Genomic DNA, 20,423 nt, shown 5'->3' with positions numbered 1-20,423 from the left:
CAACATTTCTGCACACCCAGCATTGAATATTGAACTAACAGTCTGACAATTGGAAAAGGTCCAGATGGATGGTGGTATCGTAGAGCTGGGTGTCATCAGCATGCATGTGGAACTGATACATTGTTTTGGATAACTATTGCTGAGGAATGCTACATAAATAGGTTATAGGAGAAGGCCAAAGAAGAGCCTTGAGAGAGATCAGAGGTAATGGCACAGGATTGGGAAGTGAGGGCATTGTTGGCGATTCTCTGTCTATAAGTGGATGGTTAAAAATGGGACCAGTAAGTGCAATTGAATGAAGATGGATAGCCTTTGAAGGAGGAATGTGTGGTCAGCTATGTTGAAGACTTCAGACTGGCCAAGTAGGACAGGGGGATTTAGTTTACCTTTGTCACTGCACTTGTATATAATTTGTGACTGATAAGAATTGCTTCAGCTCTTGGGGCCTGGCAGCTGAAAGTAAAGTGGAGTGATGAAAGCTGTGGATGTGTAAGAGACCGGAATTGGGGGTATGCAAGCATCCCAGATGGTCGTATCATTGAAAAGAGAGAGAGAGGAAGTGAAAAAATCAAGGAAAACAAGGTTAAAGTTTTAAAATGAAGACATTGCTGGATCAGGAGCCGCTGTGGGTCAGCAAGCACAAAGGTGATGATATTTCTTCAATATTTAATATTTGATGTGCTTTAACTGAATCTATACATATAGATATAGTACTCAAACTGATGCAAAAACAAGACAGAATTTGGTAGAATTTTACATACTACCAGTTAGTTTTTTCTGATAGTTTTGAATTAAGACAAATAAACAAAAAGTAAATTACATATCCATTTAAATGTTGCATAATTAAATTAATTGGTGACATTAAGGATGGAACTATGATATAGGTTATAACTGATATTAGATGAAGTGAGATTAAAGCACTATGTTAAATTCCAGGGCTCAATTTTCCTGCTGGTGTTAATTGTAAAAGTTTTAGGTGAACTGGCGATACGTTTAAAAAGGAAGAAAATCAGATGATCAAGCCAAGAGGTACAGAAATGTGTGAGTCAGTTGACATGCAAATGATAGTGTGACTGAATGTTGTTTAAGTAGTAAAGAGAACAAGAGAGTATAGGCTGTTCTTCCTGTATTTTTGAATCCGTATCTGTATAACACGCACTTTTTGTTTTGTCAATATGCAAGTCAGAAAGATGATTCACACTGGAAAAAGAGCCAGTGTCAAAATGAAAACTCTTGAATTAATGTCTGTTTACCTGCATGTACACCAGATGTTGAGTTCACAATCTTGGCTTTTTAACATTGGAAACATTACAAAGAGGATAAGAGGTAACAAATTATCCACTCGCCGATGGCCTGAAGCAAATTTCAGTCAGCATTGGCAGAAGCTTAAGAGCAGATTTGCCTACCTGACCTCTGTCTTAATCACAACGGGCCTTTCATAAGGGAGCAAAAAGGAAAGGGGGAAAGCTATGAAAAGGAGCATAACCCAAAATCCTGAAAAAACTATTACCCAGCGTAACAAAACAAAGTCCTTGCAAGTAGCAATTTCCAAGTCTTAAAGAAATTTAATTTTTTAGCCAAAAAATTTGGCCCAAGATGGTAAATTTGCAAATCTACAAAGTGATTCAAAAAAATTGGAATCTGCAGCAACCTTTGGGATACTTTCAAATGTCTTTTCTGAATCAAATAGCAACTGCAACTGTTCCACTGGGAGGCAGTGATGTGGTATTATTGCTGAACTAGTAACCAAGAGACTTATGGTAGTGTTCTAGAGAACCCGGTTCGAATTCCACCATGGCAGATGATGAGATTTGAACTCAATAGAAATCTGGAATTAGAAGTTTAATAAGAACATAAGAAATAGGAGCAGGAGTAGGCCATCTAGCCCTTCGAGCCTGCCCCGCCATTCAATAAGATCATGGCTGATCTGTCGTGGCTCAGTTCCACATTCCTGCCCTCTCCCCATAACCCTTAATCCCCTCTCTTATCAAAAACCCATCAACCCGCGTCTTAAAAATATTTAGCGAGGCAGCCTCCACCACTTCAACGGGCAGAGAATTCCAGAGATTCGCCACCCTTTGAGTGAAGAAGTTCCTCCTCAACTCCGTTCTAAACCGCCCCCCCTTTATCTTGAGGCTGTGCCCCCTAGCCCTAATGATGACCATGAAAACATTAGCCATTTTTCCCGAATGCCCTTTAGAAATCTATCATCCTTATCTGGTCTGGTCTACATATGACTCCAGATCCGTAACAATGTGATTAACTTTTAAATGCCCACAAAGATGGGCCCAGCCAGTGACTCCCATGCCCCGTGAACAAATAAATATATTTTTAATTTTTTTATAATTACAGCAATTAAATTGCCAAAACCTTTGTGAAAATTCTGTGTATTTAAGTATTTTTCATTCTTCAACCAACAAGTAATTGTTAACCACAGTACATTGATTTTGGATACAGGTTGTGATTTATTCCATGACTTAGTTGAAGTACTTGACATAAATCCATCAATATAAAATCTAATCAGAAGTCAATAATTGTTAAATGAAATAGAAAAACAGATACATCTTTCAGTTCACCTTTTATGATATAACTGATTCTAATCAAACTCCATTTTAAACTAGAAAGTATTTATATTCTGGTTATGCCAAATGCTAAAGTCCTTTTTTTGTGATTTTAATGGGGCGCATTGACCATTTAAGCCTTTGAAAAATTGTATTTTCAGTTTGTGAATAGTTTTTTGCTTTTATTATTTCCTACTCTTCAACATTCTTTTTCCATTTGGAGAGTAAAAGTCTTCCTAATAGCCACGATTGATACTAATTTATTTTACAATGTTAGAGTGGTCTGCTGATTTTCTTTTGTCAATTTTGTTTTCAACATTCACTTAAAGATGGACAACAGAACTTTGACATTATAGACACGACAAATCTTTTCAAATGATTATTGTTGAATAATTATCAATTTCTATTCCAATTCTTTATTTGGTGATAAATTTAAAACAATAATCAAAGTCTTCCCACTTCAGAGTCTGCTTAATGAAAAGATTGTCAGAATCTTTGTGCAGGTTTTCTTTTATATTGTATATCAAAAATAGGATAGGTAAACAATTGTATCATTCCAATGTTAAGGAAAGGAAAAAACTTCTGCTTTTGTTATTCTTGCCTTGTAAACTTCCAATAAGTACAGGGTTAATTTTTTGTTACAAAACACTGTTCATTCTCCAACAAGGATATACAGTCTTCAAATGGCTGAGAAATTGCAAAGCAAAATCAATGTAATAAATGGCACGTGGGCAGGTTTCAGATGATGTGCAGGAGACAAGATTACTGAGCTCATAGTGAAATCGAAGAAGCCACACACCGTTGCCAAAACTTGAATTCTGCTGGCATGCAAGTTATCTTGGAAGTTGATGCTGCCAAAGAAATTAACAAAATTCCTCTTTCTGATGATATAATCAAACTGCGTATTGGTGAAATGTTGATTGAATTTGAATAAGTCCTTCAAGAGAGTGCAAGTCTGCTAGCAGATTGATGACTCCACAGCTATTAATGGACATTGTCAGCTTTTAGCCAATGTTGTGTACGTTGCTGGAGATTTTATCAAAGAATTTGTTCTTTTGCAAAGAATTGCCCGGTCATGTGGCTGGAGGGGCAATTTTTAGAGTCACAACAACTTATCTAGAGGAGAAGAACCTTAAACTGGACCATGTGTAATAGTGTCTCCAATGATGGAGTAGTTTCCATGGAAAGTTAAAGGATTCCTGAATAAGTTGGAAGAACAAATCCTGACATTCAGGATAGGCACTGTATTCTGCACTGAGAAGCTCTTGTTGCCAAAATAACTCTGTCCATGTTAACTGCAGTATTAAACCAAACAGTGAAAATCATGAATTATGTTAAATCCCATCGTTTGAAATTTGCTTGATTACTATTTTGTGTGAGGAAATGGGAGCCGAGTGTCAGGGTTTATTCAAGCACAAAAATGTGTTGGCTGTCCTGAGGAAAGGTCCTTCCTCATGTTTATATGCTGGGTAACACACTGAAAAAGCTTTTCAGTTGTGTGTGAATTGCAGGACAAAGATTTCATACGTGATGATTCCTGGTATGCTAACCTTGCATACTTTTCAGGTATATTCTGAACGAACTGAACATTAAAATATAAGGGAAAAACAAGAATGTTCTGGCCGCCACAGATAAGCTTCAAGGCTTTGGATCAAAACTGCCCCTTTGGCAGCAAAAAGTGAAAAGTGGATAGATTGAGAAGTTCAAGTTGTTATCAACAAACATGGGCAAAATCATACTCAATCTCATCTGCACACATCTTAAAGCACTGAAAAGGTTTGAATGCTACTTCTATCCAACAGTTTTGAAGACTTTGTCTGGATACATCCATTTAGTTCACTTTCTTATGAATCATCAAAGAAGTTGTCATTAAAAGAACAAAAGGGATTCACAAATCTCAGGAAGGATCATAACTTAAAATTTCAGAGATACTTATGAACACATTTTGGTTGCAAGTGGGAGAAGAATACTCATCTATATCAGATCACACTAAAGCAGGATTCTAATAGTTTCCCACAGTCCATATGTGCAAATTAATGTCCTCAACATCGGTTTTATGTGAAAAACTGAAGGTGGGAGTATCTTGTCAGTGGAGCAAGACCTGCCAGTTGCCCTGTCTTCCATTCCTCCCCAGATCAAGAGATTTCTTACAGAGGAAAGCTGAGGTGTCACACTAATGTTGCCAGTAGTGTCTCTATTGAGACATGGAAGAAAATACATATATACTTTATAAAATAGTCCAGCTAATAGAAACATAAATATAAAGTAATTTTATTCTGATTTACAAAATGGAAAACTGCTGAGCTGACAAGATGGCACCAGCTGGTCACATGATGCCTTGCAGCAGTTTCAAAGTAACAATGGCCCTGTGCACCATGGGTCTGTTTCAGCCAACTTCAAACTAGAACAATCTTTCGCCAGTCTTAATCTCCCATAATGGTACTAATGGCTTAAGAATTAACTGTTCTAACACACTGGTTTCAACAAGTGGACATCATTTAGCTAATTGGAAATAGTGTCTCCAAAAATAAAAAAAAAATCCTGACTCTGATTAAACACAGGCATTGTCTGTTGTAGGAAAAATGTTAGAATCCGTGATCAAGGAGAAAATAGCGAGGCATCTTGAGGAGAATTATTTGGTAGAGCAGACGCAGCACGGTTTCGTTAAGGGAAAGTTGTGTCTAACGAATTTATTGGAGTTCTATGAGGATGTGTCTAGGGCGGTGGATAGAGGAGAGCCGGTGGATGTGGTGTTTCTTGATTTTCAGAAGGCGTTTGACAAGGTGCCTCACGAGGTTATTGCAGAAGGTCAGGGGGCATGGAGTTGGGGGTAGGGTGTTAGCGTGGAGAGAGGATTGGCTGTCAAATAGGAGGCAGAGAGTGGGGGTCAATGGGTGCTATTCGGATGGGCGGTTGGTGACTAGTGGAGTGCCCCAGGGGTCGGTGCTGGGGCCTCAGCTATTTACCATTTATATAGATGATCTGGAGGAGGGAACCGAGTGTATGGTGTCGAAATTTGCTGATGACACCAAGATTGGTGGAACGGCAAATTGTGCGGAGGGTGTGGAGAGTCTGCAGAAGGATCTAGATAGGCTGGGCGAATGGGCCAGGAACTGGCAAATGGAATTTAATGTTGGCAAATGTGAGGTTGTCCACTTTGGTAGGAATAATGGTAGGAAGGACTATTACTTACGTGGTGAAAATCTGCAGCATGCGACGGTGCAGAGGGACCTCGGGGTCCTTGTGCATGAGTCGCAAAAACCCAGCCTGCAGGTGCAGCAGGTGGTCAGGAAGGCGAATGGGATGCTGGCCTTCATAGCGAGGGGGATTGAATATAAAAGTAGGGAGGTCTTGCTGCAGCTGTATAGGGCACTGGTGAGGCCGCAGCTGGAGTACTGTGTGCAGTTTTGGTCGCCGCACTTACGCAAGGATATTTTGGCCTTGGAGGGAGTGCAGAGGAGGTTTACAAGGCTGATTCTGGAGTTGAGGGGGTTGAACTATGAGGAGAGGCTGAATAAACTGGGCTTGTACTCGTTAGAGTTCAGAAGAATGAGGGGAGATCTCATTGAGACGTATAAGATGTTGAATGGGATGGATAGGATAGAGTTGGAGAGGCTTTTCCCGCTCAGAAAGGACAGTAGGACTAGAGGGCACAGCCTCAAGATAAAGGAGGGGCGGTTTAGAATGGAGTTGAGGAGGAACTTCTTCACTCAAAGGGTGGTGAATCTCTGGAATTCTCTGCCTGTTGAAGTGGTGGAGGCTGCCTCGCTCAATATTTTTAAGACGCAGGTTGATAGGTTTTTGATAGGCAAGGGGATTAAGGGTTATGGGGAGAGGGCGGGAATGTGGAACTGAGCCACGACAGATCAGCCATGATCTTATTGAATGGCGGGGCAGGCTCGAAGGCCTACTCCTGCTCCTATTTCTTATGTTGTTATTCTTTGTCCAACATTGAGGAGGCATACATGACCTCTCTCAAGCTGCACAGTTTTACTGTCTGATTGAATTGAACTCCAGCAGTTATTATTTGATCTCCAACATGAAGACACCTCCATCCAGGTCACAGCCTGTGCTGTGCACAATCAAGCCCGTGGCAGTGGAAAGAACTCTGGCCTTCATCAAACCTATCAACTTCTGGAATCCTGGAATTGTGCCTCCAAACTTATTTATTCTATGCACCTTCTCCCATTATGGAAGTCCCACTGTGGAAAAATTGATCACCTACAGTCGGTCAACCTGCCTTCGGAATGAACATCCCAGCTGACTTCTGATTCTGGACACATGTAAAGCCCTGGCTTATAGTTGTGGCCTGATCCTTTTCCTTTTTCCTTTATGGCCCAATTGATTGTGCGAGTGCAGTGCCTGTCTGTCATCCTAGAATGCTGCTCAGTATTTCCTTATGAATTTTTACCTTAAGGAACTCCGCCTTTAAAAAAAGCAAACAATTGAAATATTTATTTGGAAGTGAATGCTTGTGTACATTTTGAATAAAAAAACTTGTATTTGATCTGTAATTGGTGATGAGGCTTGCATTGTAAACTTGAACTAATGACAATTTTATTAAGACAGTGGCTGTATTTTAGGAGGGCTTAGAACTGCTAGGGCAGTTCAGTTGGAGAAAATAGGAGGTGTGCCTTCAAATTCTTTGTAATATAAACATGTTCCATGGCACGCAAAGTTGGGAACCACTAACCTGATCTCAAGTTTGTGTTAGTTAATTGTATTGAGTCAAGAGTATGGCACAATTAGTCTGCCTCTCTGAACTGGAGAAGGCAAAATAAGTTACTCTTTATTTTTGATCTCTTTTATTTGTTTTTCTTGTGTTTACTTGTTGTCCTCCTGCAACGTTCAAAGGAATGTTCATAACAGTGGCCTACAGAAACTTTTCCTCTTTTAAAAGTTTTACTTTTCTTATTTAACAGAGGTATCTGGTTTCAACTCACTGTTTATCCTTGGTCTGGCTCAGATCTCTTACTTGGTACACAATTCACTGCTGTATCAGTTTGGCCCAGATCTTCTGCCTTGACTCGTCCCCACCTTGACCTGAACCAACCTCATCACCCTGCCCAACTGCCACTTCACCCACCTGCTACCCTACCACCTTACCCACATACCTCACCTGCCCTCCTCCCTTAAGGTCTCTCTGTAGTTTTTCAAAGAAGCTTTGACTCATTTAAACTCTGTTAACAGAGTATGGCAGCTAATGGATTAAAAAGGTGTGTGGCTTCTGTGCCAATCCCCTTCACTAATCAGAAGACTTGGACCATTGTTTCCTAATCAAACTGTTAAGTATTATGACAAGGATGTTATCACACTGTCTTAATGATTTTAACTTCCATTTGCAGATGTTTTTGTCCCATCTTCTTCCATGTGCAGATGCTTTGGGAGCTTGTGTTACTAGGCGAACCTCTTGTTGTTATGGCACCATCGCCTGCTGAGTCATCAGAAACCGTCCTGGCCTTGGTTTGGTAAAGGAATATTTTTGTAAACTAAACCTTCCAGAAAATGTATTATCCTTTTACTACGATGTGCTATTGTTATTTAAACACTTCTGGTTTCTGTTTAGTTCATTTTTTAAAAAATCTATGTAAAAGTACACAGAAACCTTTAATACTGACCTGCAGTTATGTGCAATGAAAAAAATGTTCATGGAGAATGATCAGGTGAAAATGTGTATCTCATAGTTCACTTGGTGGTCTTTCTTACTATTCACAGTTGTGTTTCACCACTGAAATATTGCAGTGATTTCAGGCCATACTTCACTATCCATGACAGTGAATTCAAAGAGTATACCACCAGAACACAGGCTCCGTGAGTGCAACTTCCTGGACATTTCACCATGTTTTTCCTCACATATATTTAAATGTTAATGCTAATGACTTGCATAACTGTATGCTTTTTGTTATATTAAAAAAAAACTCTTGTTTCTTTGCTCTTTCCTGTCATGTAGACCTTCTGTGATTCTTGGAGTGACCAATCCTTTCTTTGCCAAAACATTACAACATTGGCCTCACATTATTCGAATAGGGGACATGAAGCCAGCAGGTATATTTGATAGTATATTTCTAAGTTCTCTTTTCAGAAATAATTTCATTTTCACATTGGTTTTCACATTTTCCTTATTCTTTGCTTGTACTTTTGATGAGCATAATAACTCACCTCGTTTTCCTCCTGTTTCCTCAACTGGGCTTCCCAGGCAACACACCAAATAAACTGAGATGGTGGGTGGCCAGGTAATTTATTCCTATGCATCAGCTAACGCCATCCTAAATAAGAAATAGTTTCTCAGAGTTGTGGATCTTTGGCACTCTCTTCCCTGGAGAGGCAAGATCTCTCCAGTGGAGGCAAGATCATTTGAATATTTTTAAGACAGAGCTAGATAAATTCTTGACTAACATTGGAGTCAAAAGTTATTGCAATAGGCTGCATGTGGAATTGAGGTCACAATCAGATCAACCATAATCTTATTGAATGGTAGAACAGGCTCGAGGGGCTGAATGAAGTTGTGGAGATGAGGGGAGGTGAGGCCATGAAGGGATCTGTAAATAAGTTTGAGAATGTAAATGAGATTTTGAACTTCTATCTCAATGTTAAGAAATTCTGAATCTAGTATTACAGGAATATTATACTTTTTTGAAAAATCAACTCTAACAAAATCTATTGTGTCACTTAAGGCCTGTTCTGTTAAGTATACAATTGATCCTCCAATTACCTTTTGAGAAATAGGCACAACTTGTCGTAGTTTTAAGTCATACAAATAAATTTTCTGATCAGTGTAGAGTTAACTGCTTTTAAGGATGCAGTTGGATCACTATAGTTAGACTGCCAATTGGCACCCAGTGCTTCAGATCATAAAGTTCACTTTCTCAATCTGTAGGTCTGCATTTGGAAGTTGGATGGAAAAGCACTGAGTTTAACTACAGTACCCTGCGCAGTTGAAAATACAATCAGATTTCACTAGCTGGATTTATGTGCAAAGAATAGCCACTTTGGACAAATTATTAGAGGGGTATCAGATGTTTTGGAAGCATTCTCCCGTTAAAAGTCAGTGTCCTCAAAACATAAATAGAAAATATATCCTTGTATACGTTTATTCTATGTCTCTGTCTTACTCTCTTTCTCTCTTTTATTTCTGTTTTCCCATTTGTTGGACGAATTGCAGATATTGAATAAGTTTGTAATTGTTTTCTGCATAAGAAAATGCCTATATTTATTTCACTGAAAATAGTTGAATAGTTCAGCAAATTATAAATTTGAGTTTAGTCAGCGTATTGTTGAACTATTTTATACAACAGATTTAACCTTATTATTCTGTTATAGGTGATATTCCAAAGCAGGTCAAAGTGAAAAAATTGAAAAATCTGAAGACTTTGGACTCAAAACCTGGTGAGAAATATATATGTTATTTCACTGACTATTTCATAAATTGATAGATTGTTATCTTTTAACACTTAAGTGAGAGCAAAATGAATAGTTTCACCCCTCAAACACCAGGGACAAGATGGCTCATTTTATTGGTACGTGGCTGTCACTGCTGAATTATATAGCTGGGGACTTGTGCTAATTTAAGCTTCTAAATTTCACCCTGGTTTCAGAGAAATAGTGAGTCAGTGCCCATCAGGTGAGAATGAGTAAGCCTGGGGGAGGTGGAGTAAGAAGTAATAAGAAAGCTGGAATAGCTTCTGTAAATAATGTCACTTTAAATACTCAGTGCAGAAGCAAAAGGTATTGGAAAAATTGAGGTCAGCAGTGTTGAAATTTTTAAAACATTTTACAAATTTTAACTTACATTTTAACAGTATAAGTTAAAATTTTAACAATGAAGCTAATTCTCACTAATGAAGAATATCATTGCTGTAGCAGTATAATTTCTTTCAGAATTAGTGACCAGAATTTTGAGCCCTGGGAAGCATCTTCCAGCTTTTGAGGTAGGCAGGCTGGACAAGTTTTTTTTAAAAAATGCACCAGGCTTGGCTCCCTGATGTCTTTCTCTGCCTCCAACCATCGACTACCAGATTTGGCAACAACTGCCTGACGAGGGTGGAAAGCCAATTACAGAATTTAAGGAGGCAGTTGGCTCTAATTTTCACAGCCAATATAAGAGCATGACAAATGGGAGAAGGAGTAGACCACTGAATTGTTCAGCCCTGCTCTTATTTATTAAGATCATGGTCCGTCGTTGCTCTTGACTCCACTTTTCTGCCTGCTTTCCATCCCCCTTGATTCCCTCTGAGGCCAAAGATCTATGAAACTCAAATAAAAAGTATTTTTACCTTGACACACTGGCTTACGCTTTTGTCACCACAACAAGTGGATGGATGTTGCTGCAGAGCAGGAGATGGAGACTGCATTACATATGCTGGCTTTTTAAATGATACAAGCAGGAAATGGCAAGACATCTGTCATCCCATCTCCCAGCTTTGTCATGGAATATGGACTTCCTGGAGATGGATGAATGCAGTTGCCACTGACATCATGTAGTCACATCTGCACCATGATGTTGAATAGCAACCCCAGTGATTTTTACTGCTCTTGTTAGTTAGGTTTCAGCAGTGCACCTACTGGTCACACTGGTGAGGGCTCATTTACACTAGGCAACACTTTCCTGGGCTCTCACTTATGAAATGCACTCACTGTCCCTAATTGGACAGTGAACAAAGAAATGGTTTGATATTTGGTTGTGTCTGAAAATTTAGCCAATAAGCACGCTACGATTCCTAACAGTGATGGAACTCAGAAATGATCCCAATTTTAGGTTACCAAAACTTGCAGCAAAATTGAGGCCAGTGTTTGAGGTGAAAAGTTAAAAGAAAAATAAATCCAAATTATCTGTGGCTACAAAAACAATTAAAATCATGGATGCCCAGTGTCTTTCTATTGGATTTGCAAGATTAAGGATGGCCAAAAATAAGCATCAAATAATTTATCCACAATTTAGTCAAAATATCAAAAAAGATTCATTCTATGGTAGTTTCAGATGTGTTTTTGTTGGATTCTGTGTAAATGTATGGTAGGACAATAGTTAGCACTGCTGTCTCACAGTGCCAGAAAGCCAGGTTCAATTCCTGGCTTGTCACAAATGTGTGGAGTTTGCAAATTCTCCAGTGTCTGTGTGGGTTTCCTACCACAGTTTGAAAGACCTGTTGTTAGGTACATTGGTCATGCTAAATTCTCCCTCTGTGTACCCGAACAGGTGCCGGAATGTGGCAACTCGGGGATTTTCACAGTAACTTCATTGCAGTGTAAATGTAAGTCTACTTGTGACAATAAATAAACTTAACTGTTGACTTTTCTCTAGCATTTATGTTCAACCTTTAACTTGCATATGCCCCTCCCCCCCACCAAATTTCACTCCAGAGCTTGAGTACAAAAGAAATCAAGGCTGACACTCTGTGCCACACAGAGGGAATTGCACCACTGAAGTGCCATCTTTTGGATAAGGCGTTAAACTAATGTCCATCTGCTTGCTTGGATGGATGCAAAAGACCCAACAGCACCGTTTCCAAGAAAAACAGAGGAGTCATCTCAGTACCCTGACCCTCAACCAACATCATCAAAACAGATCATCTGGTCATTACCACATTGCTGTTTGTGGGAGTACATACATAAGAACATAAGAAATAGGAGCAGGAGTAGGCCATCTGGCCTCTCGAGCCTGCCCCGCCATTCAATAAGATCATGGCTGATCTGTCGTGGCTCAGTTCCACATTCTCGCCCTCTCCCCATAACCCTTAATCCCCTCTCTTATCAAAAACCCATCAACCCGCGTCTTAAAAATATTTAGCAAGGTAGCCTCCACCACTTCAATGGGCAGAGAATTCCAGAGATTCACCACCCTTTGAAGAAGTTCCTCCTCAACTCCGTTCTAAACCGCCCCCCTTTTATCTTGAGGCTGTGCCCCCTAGTCCTACTGTCCTTTCTGAGCGGGAAGAGTCTCTCCACCTCTATCCTATCCATCCCATTTATCATCTTTTACGTCTCAATGAGATCTCCCCTCATTCTTATAAACTCTAACGAGTACAAGCCTAGTTTACGGTTCCCTCCTCCAGATCATCTATATAAATGGTAAATAGCTGAGGCCCCAGCACCGACCCCTGAGGCACTCCACTAGTCACCAACCGCCAATCCAAATAGCACCCACTGACCCCCACTCTCTGCCTCCTATTTGACAACCAATCCTCTATCCACACTAACACCCTACCCCCAACTCCATGTCCCCTGACCTTCTGCAATAACCTCTTGTGAGGTACCTTGTCGAACGCCTTCTGAAAATCAAGAAAGACCACATCCACCGGCTCTCCTCTATCCACCGCCCTAGACACATCCTCATAGAACTCCAGTAAATTTGTCAGACATGACTTCCCCTTAACGAAACCGTGCTGCGTCTGCTCTATCAAGCAATTCCCCTCAAGATGCCTCGCTATTTCCTCCTTGATGACGGATTCTAACATTTTACCTACAACAGACGTTAAACTAACTGGCCTATAATTCCCCGCCTTTTGCCTGCATTGACGCAAATTAGCTGCCACATTTCCTACATTACAACAATGACTGAAAAGTACTTAATTGGCCATAAAAGATTTTGAAATGTTTAGTGGTCATGGAAAACTCACTATAACAGCACGTTTTTCTTTCATTCGGAAGTTTTATCATATTAATGATTTCTTGACAAACTGCAGCCTAAGTGCACTATGCCAGTCCAGATGTTTATATTTTTGATAGAGACCCATTGGGTTGTGATCCAGAATGTCATCTAAATTTTGGTTGGTCGATTGGGTAATATTTGAATTTTGTGTTTTGTTTCCTCACCTGAAGTGCAAGAACCATTTGCTATAGAATTAATTATATAAGTTTTTAGAAAATAAACTTCAACTATGAAAATCTGACAATAAGGAGGTGGAGTCTTGGATATATTTTTATTCCTTTTCCAGAAAGACTTGTGGGGAAAACTTTATCTGTTTGTCATAATGTTTCAAATTGCTATTTCTGTCCTCAATAGCAACCATAATAGTTGCCACATTTTCCTGTAGGTGTGTACACGTCCTATAAAACGTTCCTGAGCCGAGATGAAGAGATAATAAAACAGGTGCAGAAGGTAAGCCTTGTAGCATAAATTATCTTTACTTTTGCAACATTATGTAATTATTTAAATTCACGTGCGGGACCTTCAGCAATGTGACTTCAATCCTGTCAAAGTTTGGAAAGCCGAATAGAGCTCATGAGATGTTATAAATACCTCATGGAAGACCACATACAGAAGATGCCTACTTTAATCTTCTGCAAAGCTCATCTTCAACCCAAATCCCATCAGAACAAACCATGGTGGATGCGAATACTCGATGTATGAATGGAAAATTAAAAGCACTCGTATGTGGTCAGACACAAAAGAACATAGAATATGTAATGATACAGTGCCTAATTCAGAAATATGAAAAATTGTACAGCAATATCCTCCACTATTGCTGAATCAGTTACCTAGACTAACCACCTGAATGTAAAATTATAATTGTTCTTCCACATCTACTTGAACCATGAGATAGATAGAGAAAAGGCTATTGCATGGCCCACGTGCATTGTAGATTTTTCTACAGTGATGGCACATATTTATTTTGGGGGGAAAACACCTATATTTTATGTTGGGATGATGGTCCTTTAAGGACAAAGTTTCTCTAGGAGATCATTTCTGGTAAAGCATTTTTCTCCCAGTCGCTGATCTTGTGACCAAGTTGCCTGCAAAATAAAAAATAGGAAAGTTTGGCAAAAAGTTAATTATTGAAATGAATAGATTATGGGCTGAAGAAGGGTTTTAGTTTTTTTGGTTTAGATCAAGCTTGATGCAGGAAAACAGTTCAGTTGAAGAGTTGGGGGTAGGGTGTTAGCGTGGATAGAGGATTGGTTGTCAAATAGGAGGCAGAGAGTGGGGGTCAACGGGTGCTATTCGGATTGGCGGATGGTGACTAGTGGAGTGCCCCAGGGGTCGGTGCTGGGGCCTCAGCTTTTTACCATTTATATAGATGATCTAGAGGAGGGAACCGAGTGTAGGGTGTTGAAATTTGCTGATGACACCAAGATTGGGGGAACGGCAAATTGTGCGGAGGGTGTGGAGAGTCTGCAGAAGGATCTAGATAGGCTGGGCGAATGGGCCAGGAAATGGCAAATGGAATTTAATGTTGGCAAGTGTGAGGTGGTCCACTTTGGTAGGAATAATGGTAGGAAGGACTATTACTTATGTGGCGAAAAACTTCAGCAGGCGATGGTGCAGAGGGACCTCGGGGTCCTTGTGCATGAGTCGCAAAAACCCAGCTTGCAGGTGCAGCAGGTGGTCAGGAAGGCGAATGGGATGCTGGCCTTCATAGCGAGGGGGATTGAATATAAAAGTAGGGAGGTCTTGCTGCAGCTGTATAGGGCATTGGTGAGGCCGCAGCTGGAGTACTGTGTGCAGTTTTGGGCGCGCACCTGCGCAAAGATATTTTGGCCTTGGAGGGAGTGCAGAGGAGGTTTACTAGGCTGATACCGGAGTTGAGGGGGTTGAGCTATGAGGAGAGGCTGAATAAACTGGGCTTGTACTCGTTAGAGTTTAGAAGAATGAGGGGAGATCTCATTGAGACGTATAAGATGATGAATGGGATGGATAGGATAGAGGTGGAGAGACTCTTCCCGCTCAAAAAAGACAGTAGGACTAGGGGGCACAGCCTCAAGATAAAGGGGGGGCAGTTTAGAACGGAGTTGAGGAGGAACTTCTTCACTCAAAGGGTGGTGAATCTCTGGAATTCTCTGCCCGTTGAAGTGGTGGAGGCTGCCTTGCTAAATATTTTTAAGACGCGGGTTGATGGGTTTTTGATAAGAGAGGGGATTAAGGGTTATGGGGAGAGGGCGGGAAAGTGGAACTGAGCCACGACAGATCAGCCATGATCTTATTGAATGGCGGGGCAGGCTCGAAGGGCTAGATGGCCTACTCCTGCTCCTATTTCTTATGTTCTTATGTTTTTCCTTAAAGAGTTTGAAGTTGTTGTTAACTGAATCACCCTAAAAGTAAGTAGTACTTCTGGGATAGTCAAACTAAGAAAGAAGAGTTTTAGATACAAGAATCCAAAGTGAAAGACTATTAGAACAGAAGAGTTCTGACCTGAGGTGGTTATGCTTAAGATACTAGTGACGCCTATGTTGAACTGGTAGAGATTTGAAGGGACAACTTTGCTGGAAGGAAGCAGAAAGCTCAAGAAATTGCAGCTTGTTTTGGTGTAAAGTGCCAGTATCTGTCCTCATTTCACTTATAATATCTTTAACATAACTGACTATGTACCTGATGTTAGTATTCTTGTTGTTTAGTAAAAGCATCTTGATTTGAACCCTGAACATTGTAGCTTCATTCTTTCAGTAAATATCTGGGTTTTCATATTCTAAAAAAAAACTAAACACCTTACTAGTATCAACTGAGATCATTGCGGTAATTTGCCTCAAGAAATGTGTTTATTCAAGTCTCTGAAGAATAATCCTTGATTTTCTTTTTGTAACCTCAAAGTGAAAATGGCAATCTAATAACACTTGCAGGCAATGTAGCTTAGATTGCATTAAGGTTTCCCAGTATTTGTTTATTAGTGTTAAATTTTTAATATTGGGCCACAGAATTTCTTTCTTGCAATGTGACTTGGATTCCATCACGGACGTGAAAACACTAATTCACTTTCTTGTCAATTATTTTATAATTTTGGTTGCTATGTGCTCTTTGTCCTAAAGGCATGAAATGACAGGAAAATTGAAGCTTGTACAAAATTAAAAGAAAATATAATTTCAAAATTTATTACAAGCTAGTCCTTGTAAGTGAAATGTGAAATTCAATTTTGTACTCATTTCACATTATTCAACATTACTCAGGACTCTCTTGAGTGTAATCTTCGTGAATGGCATAGTTTTAGATATACATCTAATTTAAAGCATTTTTGTTGTGATGTAACGAATTCATTGTTTGAAATGATAATTTAAACTTTATTAATGGAGTCTGAGAATTTATTTTTAAATTGTAATCTTTGTATTATTCAATTTACATGTCCCAAATTAATTTTGTTACTATCCATACAGGGTATACAGCAAAAGCGTCCTTCAGAAGCACAGAGTGCAATTCTTAGACGTTACTTCTTAGAATTGACGCAAAGCTTCATCATTCCATTAGTAAGTTTTAAATTAAATTTTTAAAAACGCTGACTTTTAAAATGTGATATCCCATAGCAACTAACAGAATTCCACTCCCTTATCCAAAGAGCCATTTGTGAGAGTGTGGATAGTATGCTACCACAAGTTGTTTAACTGTGGGAGGCATCGCAGCTAATCTGGCTAACCACCTGCAGCAGGAACACCAATTGATTAATAATCCATTCCTGAAGTCTGGGCTATTAAAGCAAATTAGTCTTTTACTGTGAAAATTGTCTAGACACCACATTCTGGCACCAGTTCAAGTACACTGAGGAAGAATTTAGCATGGACAATGCCCCTAACCAGCACGTCTTTCAGAATGTGGGAGGAAACAGGAGCACCCAGAGAAAACCCATGCAGAGAGAGGGAGAGCGTGCAGATTCCGCACAGTGACCCAAGCTGGGAATCAAACCTAAGTCCATGGCACTGTCAGGCAGCAGTGCTAATCACTGTATCATTGTGCCACCCATTAATGAGCCTTCTAGTTACTCTGGTTTAATCAGAGCAGGGATTGAACCTTATTTGCACCTTCAAATGGCTTAACACAACATTGTTACAAACTCACGGTGAACCAATGTTAGAAAATTTCGAGGTGAAAAAACTTTGGTGGGTGAGAAAAAAAAACAGTATTTTAATGTAAATTACAAAACCCGTGTAATGTTTTTCACTTTGACGTGAAGGTTGAATGTTTGTACTTTAAATAATTAGCATTGATTGTGTTGAGGTATAAATTTTATAACATGATTACAGTTATTTCAGGATGGGCTCAAGATAACCTATTCATATGTCAGAGGACACCTCGTGGGTGCTTAGGCAATCATGCAGGGCAAAGAAATAAATTTGGGGAAATAGCTAGAAATTCATTAAACTAAAATATTTTTTAATTTGCTGTTATCATGAACTGATTAATTTTATTTCAGGAACGATATGTAGCAAGTTTAATGCCTTTACAAAAGAGTATTTCACCATGGAAGGTAAGTACTCAATCGATCAACCCTTTCGGAAATCAGCATTCCGTTTTTCTAAATTTATTGATATTTGGATATCCCTTCAAATTAAGAACATTTTCAATTAATTCTCTTCATGCTGGTTCTATGTTCTTAGAGTCCACCACAACTAAAGCCTTTCAATGAAGAAGAGTTCATGAAGACTCTGGAGAAAGCTGGACCACAACTTACTTCTCGGTTAAAGGGAGATTGGATAGGTCTCTATAGGTAAGCATTGATAAATGGGTTTTCTTTTTACTGGATTAGGCCAGATTTTAAAATTGGCCCAGAGTCTGAAATGTTCTTTCCTTTTCTTATAATAGAAATGAATTAAGGCCTAAACAATTATTGATAACTGACATATGGAGCTTATCCTCATTAAAGTGTAAAATTAAGGAGCATCTCAAGGACTTGGTGGACTCTAGGATCTCTCAGTTTGTGGTAGATGGGGACAAACCAGGAGATTCTCAAGTTCAGTATCATAGAATCGGGATAAATACCAATTTTGCATCTGTTTTACTTTGTTCCCATTTTGAGCCAAGTCAAACAGATGTATAAAAATGCTGACAAAAAGATTGTTTAGAATTAAATGGCAAATCACAATTAAAGAGCAATAGATCTCTGATTCTCTTATTATCTGCCTGATTAGAGGCAAGGATGTAGTGCGTGGAAGAAATAAATTTCAAAAATATTAAAAAGGGGGACAAAATAATCCATGCAAAATAAACATCATCTGTCCAAAAGATATGCTTTAGAATACCCTAAAAAAGGGCCTTCATTACTTAGGGTCAACTTAAGGTGAATTTTTCTTCAAAAGTTGTTGAACAATTTAAACTTTAATTGTTATGATCTTTAACTTGTATAATCAATTTTATTGCATTCATTTTTAAAATGCAACGTGCAGAAAAACTGATAGGCAAAATATCCCAGATTCAAGTTTAGTGCATGGAATATAGTACTACTGGTAAAAAGAGTTGGGTAAGGGTAAGGCTAAACTATTAATCCATAAACTCAGCTAATATTCTGGGGACCCAGATTCAAATCCTGCCACAGTAAACGCTGAAATTTGAATTCAATAAAAAATATCTGGAATTAAGAACCTACTCATGACCATGAAACCACGGTCAATTGTCAAAAAAATCCATCTGGTTTACTGATGTCCTTTAGAGAAGGAAATCTGCTGTCCTTACCCAGTCTGGCCTACGAGTGACTCCAGAGTCACATCAATGTGGTTGATTCTCAACTGCCCTCCAAGGGCAACTAGGAATGAATAATTAAGTTTGATCAGCCAGCAATGCCCATGTCCCACAAGTGAATTAAAAAAACAGCACTGAGGATGTTATGAAACTTAGGCAAAAGATATAATTAGGTTCCTTTCTCCCCCCAAATTAGGTAGTGATGTGCGCTCTTCAACCCTGTGCGATGTTATATTATCAGACATGGTACATTTGTGTCATGCTGTCTTGCAGAAACCTGAGCATTTGCTTAGTGAAGTGGCGACTGGACCCGAAACATCTGGTCCAGCATGATAACTTTATTATGCATCTTTTGCCTGTCCTCCTGAATGGAGGTATTGAATGGCACTGGGCGAAACTTGACATTTTGAAGTGGATAATTGTATTGATGAGAAAGTTGAAGTGCTCATAAAATCATCTGTAAAAGCAATGCTAAATGTATTCATTAAGTTGGTGTTCAGACAAGATATTTTGAAATAACATATTTTTCTTTCCTTCCCAATCATTTTTCCTCTTCTGACACTTATTTCCCTGTCTTTTATTTGTAGCATTATTCCCACTTACTGGTTTTCAGTACCATATTTGATGCCTCCGTATCATTGAATACGTGTTATGTAAGCTGGTATTCTAATTGGACAATCCCAATTATTACTTCCAATTTTTTTGTAATTACAACACTTCAGCATTTGAACATTCAATTGTTCTAATAATCATAGTGATACATAAGTGTTGCTTTTTTAAAAATATAGTTGTAGACACTCCATATTATTCTTTTTTTTAATTTGTTGTTGGGATATGAGTTTTGCTGGCAAGGCCAGCATTTATTGTTCATTCCTAATTATCCTCGAGAAGGTGGTGGTGAGTTGCCATTTTGAACTGTTGGAGTGATGTAGGTGCACTTAATGCTTTGAGAGAAAGTTCCAGACCTTTAACCCACCAATAATGAAAGAACAGCAATATTACTTAAGGTCAAGATGGTGAGTGACTTGGACGCGAATTTGGAGGTTGTGGTGTTCTGATGCATCTCTGACCTTTGTCCTTCAAAATGATGTGGATTTGGAAGATACTGGTGAAGGAACCTTGGCAGCTGACTGCAACACAGTTTGTACACTCGTACAACTGTCCAGTGAGGGGGGATAAAGGGAGTGAATGTTTACAGTGCTGTATTGGATACCAATCAAGTGAGTTACTTTGACTTGGATGATATCACGCTTCTTTTGTTTTTGGAGTTGCACTCATTCAAGCAAGTGGAGAGTATTCATAACACCAGTAATTTGTGCCTTGTAGGTATTGATCAGGTTTTAGGGAGTCAGGAGATGAGTTACTTACCATAGAATTCCCAGCCTCTGACCTGTTCTTGTAGCCATGATGTGGATGTGCCGGCGTTGGACTGGGGTAAACGCACTAAAAAGTCTGCCAACACCAGGTTTTAGTCCAACCGATTTATTTGA

The 20,423-nt window shown here is 39.2% G+C and overlaps 1 protein-coding gene across 1 annotated transcript in view; it reads left to right on the top strand.

Annotated features, from left to right (window-relative positions):
* dennd6a (DENN/MADD domain containing 6A) overlaps positions 1 to 20,423 on the top strand; it is a 104,316-nt gene that overhangs the window by 76,762 nt on the left and 7,131 nt on the right. The window contains exons 10-17 of the mRNA XM_080182846.1: positions 7,907 to 8,029; positions 8,277 to 8,372; positions 8,512 to 8,606; positions 9,882 to 9,947; positions 13,592 to 13,656; positions 16,641 to 16,730; positions 17,672 to 17,725; positions 17,856 to 17,965. Of these exons, the coding sequence (XP_080038972.1) occupies positions 7,907 to 8,029; positions 8,277 to 8,372; positions 8,512 to 8,606; positions 9,882 to 9,947; positions 13,592 to 13,656; positions 16,641 to 16,730; positions 17,672 to 17,725; positions 17,856 to 17,965 (699 nt within the window). The remainder of the gene's footprint in view (positions 1 to 7,906; positions 8,030 to 8,276; positions 8,373 to 8,511; positions 8,607 to 9,881; positions 9,948 to 13,591; positions 13,657 to 16,640; positions 16,731 to 17,671; positions 17,726 to 17,855; positions 17,966 to 20,423) is intronic.

Source organism: Carcharhinus amblyrhynchos, chromosome 3 (assembly GCF_965287045.1).
Source record: "Carcharhinus amblyrhynchos chromosome 3, sCarAmb.v2.hapA, whole genome shotgun sequence".
Classification (NCBI taxonomy): Eukaryota; Metazoa; Chordata; class Chondrichthyes; order Carcharhiniformes; family Carcharhinidae; genus Carcharhinus; species Carcharhinus amblyrhynchos.
The sequence above is the reverse complement of the archived record's forward strand: the minus strand, read 5'-3'. Positions and strand labels throughout refer to the sequence as shown.